The sequence below is a fragment of the Salvelinus sp. IW2-2015 genome, linkage group LG11 (assembly GCF_002910315.2).
Source record: "Salvelinus sp. IW2-2015 linkage group LG11, ASM291031v2, whole genome shotgun sequence".
NCBI lineage: Eukaryota > Metazoa > Chordata > Actinopteri > Salmoniformes > Salmonidae > Salvelinus > Salvelinus sp. IW2-2015.
Genome location: NC_036851.1, coordinates 25,390,018 through 25,398,634, shown reverse-complemented (window position 1 = coordinate 25,398,634; position 8,617 = coordinate 25,390,018). Strand labels below are relative to the sequence as shown.

At 43.1% G+C, this 8,617-nt stretch overlaps 1 protein-coding gene across 1 annotated transcript; it reads right to left on the bottom strand.

Annotated features, from left to right (window-relative positions):
* Positions 1-659: 659 nt before the first annotated feature.
* On the bottom strand, positions 660-8,279 carry LOC111970052 (major facilitator superfamily domain-containing protein 4A-like). The gene is made up of 2 exons (XM_023996542.2): positions 7,848-8,279; positions 660-691 (listed from the first exon to the last, which is right to left on the bottom strand). The coding sequence occupies exons 1-2, from the start codon at positions 8,075-8,077 to the stop codon at positions 673-675; spliced, it is 249 nt and encodes an 82-aa protein (XP_023852310.1). The 5' UTR covers positions 8,078-8,279; the 3' UTR covers positions 660-672.
* Positions 8,280-8,617: the final 338 nt, after the last annotated feature.

Below are 8,617 nucleotides of genomic sequence, written 5' to 3'. Positions count from 1 at the left end.
CAGCTTTAGCTGCCTCCAGCTCCTCTTTGGGGCGGCGATTTCTCCCTGGCTGCGCCCAGGGTCCTTTGCCTTCTAGGACTTCCTCCCATGTCCATTTCTCCAATAATTCAGCCTCTCCTGTTGCTGTGCACTGCTCGAACTCACGCTGCTTGGTTCTGGTTCGGTGGGTGGTTCTGTAACGGCGTTCCTCCTCCTCTTCATCCGAAGAGGAGGAGCAGGGATTGAACCAAGGTGAGCGCGTTGAAATGACATACTGAAGTTTATTTAACAAGAACAAAACGAACTATACTTGGAATGATACAAAATAACAAAAACGAATGTAGACAGACTAGAACGACGAACTTACATGAAACATGAAGAACGAACGAACAAGTACTTACTACAAAACAAAACGACGAACGAACGAAACAGTCCTGTATGGTGAAAACATATACACAGACACAGGAGACAACCACCCCAAAACAAACAGTGTGAAAACACCTACCTTAATATGACTCTCAATCAGAGGAAATGAAAAACACCTGCCTCTAATTGAGAGCCATATTAGGTCACCCTTTAAACCAACATAGAAACAGAAAACATAGACTGCCCACCCAAACTCACGTCCTGACCAACTCACAACATACAAAACTAACAGAAAACAGGTCAGGAACGTGACAACCGCACCCAGTCCTATGAAGAAATGCAGGACCTGAGGAGATAGGAGGGGAGAATCATTATGGTGCAATTTGTGATAAAAATAACCCTGACCCCTCACTTTCTCCTCCCCTCCATCCCCCCTCCCCGACCTGTAGGAACACTGCTGAATCTTTCTGGTAGTTTCACCAGCTGCTGGTTGGCAATGGTGTCAGTCACCCCCCATCGCCATGTCAGATATTGCCATGGCAACGGCAAGCATCAGCACATGGTGGCATAGTGGGATTATGGCAAAAACCACAGAGATTTTTATTTTTTATTTCACCTTTATTTAACCAGGTAGGCTAGTTGAGAACAAGTTCTCATTTGCAACTGTGACCTGGCCAAGATAAAGCATAGCAATTTGACACATACAACAACAGAGAGTTACACATGGAATAAACAAAACATACAGTTAATAATACAGTAGAAAAATAAGTCTATATACAATGTGAGCAAATCAGGTGAGATAAGGGAGGTAAATGCAAAAAAAGGCCATGGTGAATACAATATAGCAAGTATATTAAATTAATGGTAGATTTGGTAGATGGTAGATTTGCAGTGGAAGAATGTGCAAAGTCGAAATAATAGGGTGCAAAGGAGCAAAATAAATAAATAAATAAATACAGTAGGGGAAGAGGTAGTTGTTTGGGCTAAATTATAGATGGGCTATGTACAGGTGCAGTAATCTGTGAGCTGCTCTGACAGCTGGTGCTTCAAGCTAGTGAGGGAGATAAGTGTTTCCAGCTTCAGAGATTTTTGCAGTTCGTTCCAGTCATTGGCAGCAGAGAACTGGAAGGAAAGATGACCAAAGGAGGAATTGGCTTTGGGGGTGACCAGTGAGATATACCTGCTGGTGCGCGTGCTACGAGTGGGTGCTGCTATGGTGACCAGTGAGCTGAGATAAGGCGGGGCTTTACCTAGCAGAGACTTGTAGATAACCTGTAGCCAGTGGGTTTGGCGAGGAGTATGAAGTGAGGGCCAACCAACAAGAGCATACAGGTCGCAATGGTGGGTAGTGTATGGGGCTTTGGTGACAAAACGGATGGCACTGTGATAGACTGCATCCAGTTTGTTGAGTAGAGTGTTGGAGGCTATTTTATAGATGACTTCACCGAAGTCGAGGATCGGTAGGATGGTCAGTTTTACGAGGGTATGTTTGGCAGCATGAGTGAAGGATGCTTTGTTGCGATATAGGAAGCTGATTCTAGATTTAATTTTGGATTGGAGATGCTTAATGTGAGTCTGGAAGGAGAGTTTACAGTCTAACCAGACACCTAGGTATTTGTAGTTGTCCACGTATTCTAAGTCAGAGCCGTCCAGAGTAGGGATGCTGGACGGGCGAGCATGTGCGGGCAGTGATCGGTTGAATAGCATGCATTTAGTTTTACTTGTGTTTAAGAGCAGTTGGAGGCAACGGAAGGAGAGTTGTATGGCAAGACTATGAGACGAGAGATGACAAGACTTGAGACGAAGAGAGCTGAGAGGGCGCAGCGGAGCCTGGAAAGAGGAGGTCGAGAAGGGGAGAGAGATATTAGAGCACTCTTTTGGGTAACAGGGTAACAGTGGCTTTGGGAAAGAGAGAAATTAAAACAGTTAACAATTTATAGCTCCCTCTGTTTAAGTTTGTCATGACTGTCCTGTGAGGATCAGACTGGGCCAGATCAGCTTGGCAATGGCTGACAGTAACCAGACCTTCTCTTACCCACAGGAGAAGGGAGGAGGGAACTGGTGTGGGGGTTTTGACACCTCACGCCCTGTCATAAATTTAAGTAGAAGAGGATTCTCTTTTCCCCTCCAGTATTGGTGAAAGGAATGTCCTTTGTTAACAGACTGTTTCCCGCCAAAACTCTAACACGTTCAAAAAAGTGAATGGTCAGTGGGGAACTATAGAAAACTAATGTCATGCTGTTTTTTATTTTGTGGCGTCATTAAAAATTGTATGGACGAAATACTGTAACTTGGAAAGTATATCCCCTTTATCTGTCAAGTTTCCATCCAATACATTGTGCATATAATATGAAAAAGGATTCCCTTTATCTGTCAAGTTTCCATCCAATACATTGTGCATATAATATGAAAAAGGATTAAAGTATTTTTGTTAAGATAGATTCTCTTATACCTCCTAAAATCACATTCCTATCTCCTATAAACTGTGCATAAGTAAGTAGCAACGCCCCGATAAGGTCAGATACCCTGTCAGACTGACAGAACCGCTCCTGTCGGCCAGAGGGCATAAAAGGATTAACAACAGAAATAAACATTAGACCAGGAAACGTGAGGCGGGAGCTACACGTTTCAAATGGTTAGAACTTTGAACCTCAACACAAGGTGAAGAAATACCTCACCTCTGAGACCAGAACATTGCAGCTGTACGTGTAAAGTGGTCTGAATCCTGAACCCTGAACAATCAACATGAGGTGTAGGCGAGGATCTCAACTCCCAGACAATCACTGGTACGGCTGATTAGCTGTCCTAAGTCAGATATCGAGGAAAGCGAATCGAAGAGGACCATTCTACAATGCTTCAAACCCTCCCATCCTACTACGAGTCTCAAACGGCGAAGAAATACATTAATGATTTCTTATTCCATGCGGGCACCGGTTTGTGTGCAAAGTATATGATTAAATGTGAGAATCGTTCTAAAATGTATACACGATAAGTGTCCCTTTTTATCTCTCCCTCTCTTCCCACCCTCCCTGTAACAACCAGTCATATTGTCAGTCCGCTAGGGACCTTCTCATGTATTAAGTGTGTATGTTATCCTGTTAGTTATCCTGTCCTGCTAGTAAATAAATAATTAAACCAATTGGTGTAGTACTGAATCATGAGTAAGGCTGGGTTTTTTGCAGATGCATGAGGTTACAACTGTTCAGAACGATGATATAAGAGGTTATGGGAGATGGTAACTCTTTACATAACCTCTTCCGTGGTGCCCCAATTTCCTAATGAGTTAATCGTTACATCATTAATAAAAAAATCGGGTAAAAATTAAACATAGTTAGTGGATTAAATAAATAAACAGTCATCAGATTAATGAAAGTAAAGTTACAACAAGGTAATTGAGTCCCCTTGCTGGCCCTCTCTCTCTCCACTTCTAGTCACATCTGGTCTCCCATCCAGGAAGTGATTGTGCCCAGGCCTGCTTAGCTCTCCCTCTCTGGCCTTAACCCAGGGCTAGAGGTAGGGTAGCTGAGGGGCTGTTTCTCCAGCTCTACTAGTGTGGGCAGTATTGTAGCAGGAATGTCCCCTTGACGCTTTCCCCACTGATGAATGCTACGGTCGTATTTACCCAGTTTGTGAGAGTTTCAGACCCCCTGAGGCACCTAGTGTTTAGCAAGCCCTGCCTTATCTCCACCTCTGCTCTGCCAACTTTCCACTCTCTCGCTCTGTGAGCTGGTTTGAGAACTAACGTTCCATTAGACTGGGTCCCTAATAAACACAGCAAGTTGCAGTTAACACCAGAATATGTATATCTATCTTTTTCCTCTCTCCCTCTCCAACACCAGAATATGTTATATCTCTTTTTCTGTCTCTCTCTACCTCTCAATCACTCTCTTCCCATCACTCACTCTCTCTCCCTTCCTGTTTCGCTCTACTCCCCTTCTCCCTCTGTTCTTATGTTTTCTCTTCAGTGCTCAGCTCTGATACAGGTGTATGTGTAATTAAACCCCACTCATGTGGCAGTGGCACTAACTCAGAAAACGTATCAGAGCAGAACGATTGGACTGGAGATCTGTGAATGTCACACAAGGATAGACATACAAATTTGGTTCAAACAAACTTCATTGGTATGGGAACAATATTGGCAGTTCTTAGAGGGCAGTCATTTGTTATGTTCTGGGGTGGTGACAGAAGCAAAATACTCTACTTCCCAATTCATGAGCATCACTGAGACAAATTCACACTCAGCCTCCACAAGGCATTGTTGGCATCTTGGCAACACCTCCCATATCCTGAACACTAAATACACCCTGATGCCATCCAGTCAGCACTTTGCCTAATGCAAGAACCAACAGAGCACTCAATGAATTTGTGCCAAGGAGTATCACACTTTTAAACAAAAGCAAAGCACTTTAAGCCTTGTCTGGTCTATCAAGTCTGTGGTATAATTGTAAATTCTTGACATGGGCAATTCCACGCTAGCAGAATTTTGGGGGGCATCTCAGATTGCTCTGGTAATTCTCATATAGGAACGTCATTGGGAGGAAAGAGTTTAAACAACTTAAGGATTGGACCCTTTCCCCCCCCCCAATTTGTGCCAAAAATGACATACCCAAATCTAACTACCTGTAGCTCAAGACCTGAAGCAAGGATATGCATATTCTTGATACCACTCGAAAGGAAACACTTTGAAATTTGTGAAAATGTGAAATTAATGTCGGAGAATAACACATTAGATCTGGTAAAAGATAATACAAAGAAATAAACATGTTTTAAATTTTTATGTTCCATCTTTGAAATGCAAGAGAAAGGCCATTATGACTTAGGACTCTACGTGTAATTTAGATTTTGGCCACTAGATGGCAGCAGTGTATGTGCAACGTTTTAGACTGATCCAATGATCCATTGCATTACTGTTCAAAATGTTGTATCAAGTCTGCCCAAATGTGCCTAATTGGTTTATTTATACAGTTTCAAGTTCATAACTGTGCACTCTCCTCAAACAATAGCATGGTATTCTTTCACTGTAAATAGCTACTGTAAATTGGACAGTGCAGTTAGCTTAAATTCTTGTTAATCTTTCTGCCCATATCAGATATGTCTATGTCCTGGGAAATGTTATTTTTTAAACTTAAAACGTCATGATAATCACTTTAGCGCACATTAGCTCAACCGTCCCGTGTGGGGGGACAACATTTGTCACAAACCTTTTTGAGAAAATTATGACATTAGCAATTTTAGGCACTTTTTGAGACCTATACATGCCTCCTGTAAGACCCTATGATCTGTGAACAGTACAGTCACGGCCAAAAGTTGAGAATGACACAAATATTAATTTTAACAAAATCTGCTGCCTCAGTTTGTATGATGGCAATTTGCATATACTCCAGAATGTTATGAAGAGTGATCAGATGAATTGCAATTAATTGCAAAGTCCCTCTTTGCCATGCAAATGAACTGAATCCCAAAAAACATTTCTACTGCATTTCAGCCCTGCCAAAAAAGGACCAGCTGACATCATGAGAGTGATTCTCTCGTTAACACAGGTGTGAGTGTTGACGAGGACAAGGCTGGAGATCACTCTGTCATGTTGATTGAGTTCGAATAACAGACTGGAAGCTTCAAAAGGAGGGTGGTGCTTGGAGTCATTGTTCTTCCTCTGTCAACCATGGTTACCTGCAAGGAAACACGTGCCATCATCAGTGCTTTGCACAAAAAGGGCTTCACAGGCAAGGATATTGCTGCCAGTAAGATTGCACCTAAATCAACCATTTATCGGATCATCAAGAACTTCAAGGAGAGCAGTTCAATTGTTGTGAAGAAATCTTCAGGGCGCCCAAGAAAGTCCAGCAAGCACCAGGACAGTCTCCTAAAGTTGATTCAGCTGCGGGATCGATGCACCACCAGTACAGAGCTTGCTCAGGAATGGCAGCAGGCAGGTGTGAGTGCATCTGCACGCACAGTGAGGCGAAGACTTTTGGAGGATGGCCTGGTGTCAAGAAGGGCAGCAAAGAAACCACTTATCTCCAGGAAAAACATCAGGGACAGACTGATATTCTGCAAAAGGTACAGGGATTGGACTGCTGAGGAATGGGGTAAAGCAATTTTCTCTGATGAATCCCCTTTCTTATTGTTTGGGGCATCCGGAAAAAAGCTTGTCCGGAGAAGACAAGGTGAGCGCTACCATCAGTCCTGTGTCATGCCAACAGTAAAGCATCTTGAGACCATTCATGTGTGGGGTTGCTTCTCAGCCAAGGCAGTGGGCTCACTCACAGTTTTGCCTAAGAACACAGCCATGAATAAAGAATGGTACCAACACATCCTCCGAGAGCATCTTCTCCCAACCATCCAGGAACAGTTTGGTGATGAACAATGCCTTTTCCAGCACGACGGAGCACCTTGCCATAAGGCAAAAGTGATAACTAAGTGGCTCGGGGAACAAAACATCGATATTTTGGGTTCATGGCCAGGAAACTCCTTAGACCTTAATCCCATTGAGAACTTGTGGTCAATCCTCAAGAGGCAGGTGGACAAACAAAAACCCACAAATTCTGACAAACTCCAAGCATTGATTATGCAAGAATGGGCTGCCATCAGTCAGGATGTAGCCCAGTAGTTAATTGACAGCATGCCAGGGTGGATTGCAGAGGTCTTGAAAAAGAAGGGTCAACTCTGCAAATATTGACTCTTTGCATCAACTTCATGTAATTGTCAATAAAAGCCTTTGACACTTATGAAATGCTTGTAATTATACTTCAGTATTCCATAGTTAACATCTGACAAAAATATCTAGACACTGAAGCAGCAAACTTTGTGAAGATTAATATTTGTGTCATTCTCAAAACTTTTGGCCACGACTGTACATGATAGACACTATGTTGGTGTCATTATACTCCTTATAGTGTTCTCTCAAATATGGAGTATGTCTAGATTCTGAAAAATACATTTTCAGTCATTTATTCAACATAAAACAATTCAACATGTTTATATGCACATTTTTCCACCAGTGGTGCATTTCCACCAAACGGACTTGTTGCGGTAAAAATCAGTGTGTGATGACATAGTGGACACAAAATGTACATTGTCGCGTAAGTTGTATTTCCATCGCATTTTCAACTCTACCGATAGTTGTCACAAATAAATAGCAACATTTGCCTTCTCTGGTCTTGGAAAGTGCGCTCTAGCCAACAGCTTGCAGATACAGTGCGGGTAGGCTGAGCGGGTAGACTAGTCTACAAGATGATTATTGTGGATAAGAGCCAGAATATTTGTATTCGTCAAACAGCAGTCAGGCATCGACAATCATGTCACCAGAATAAGACCCATGATATTTATTGGAAAGGAGCATCAAGACCACCATCCTGTTTACTAGTGGAGGGGCTGCTGTTAATTGCTGTTGCTGAAAAACAAATCCCAGGTTATAGTTTCAAAATCACTTGAAACTAAATTTCCCCCAACCCTGGCTGGTACACATTGGCCACACCAGTAGCCAGACATCTGACACTCACGTCTTCTTGAAGAGTCCTCCCAGGGTGCTCTCCAGCATGAGGGAGAGCTGTTGGGCGAAGAAGACCCAGGTGATCTCCTGCAGAGTGGACTGGGTCTGACACCTCAGGTCCAGGATGGTCGGCCCCAGGAACGCAATACACAGCCCGAAACTAAAGAACACGCTCCAGTAGGTCAGGGTGTGCTGCCAGTGGTGCTTGAACAAAGCCCAGACCAGATCATCTACTAACATCTCGTTGTTGCCGTGACGAGCACTGGAGCTGAATTGAGACGAAGGTTATAAGGAGACCTTGACGTGCGCCGACAACAAACCCCCTGAAGTTATTTAAATTTGGCTGGCGAAGTTGGGATGCCTGCACATCATTAGTAAATTGAGTTAATAAACTGTTGTTTGTCTTCCAGTTACGTCACTCTTCTAGACCTGTCAAACTCGCAGTGCCCCCCCTTGGCGACTGATGTCCATCACTGAACTCAACTGTGCTGCTCGGTAGGAGAGAAGGGCATATTCCACGCTAGATTTGACTGTTTAGCAATAATCTATGTTATGTGAAGTGCCATTGTCGTTATTTTCCGTGTAATGCATTTTTATGGAATAGTTTTACGCTTGCTGGGTCTGTCCATTGACTAGTGGTCTGTGTTGCGACTCCTGTCGGTCTTCCTCAATCGCATTATGATCACGAGATTCATGATCTTAATAAATAGGTTATGGTCAATATCATAAAGTGGATCATGAGTGACAAAATATGGATGATTAGATGTCCAAGTTAGTATG

Excerpts from the sequence above, each read along its gene's own strand:
- LOC111970052 (XM_023996542.2), bottom strand. The coding sequence starts at position 8,077 with ATGTTAGTAGATGATCTGGTCTGGGCTTTGTTCAAGCACCACTGGCAG.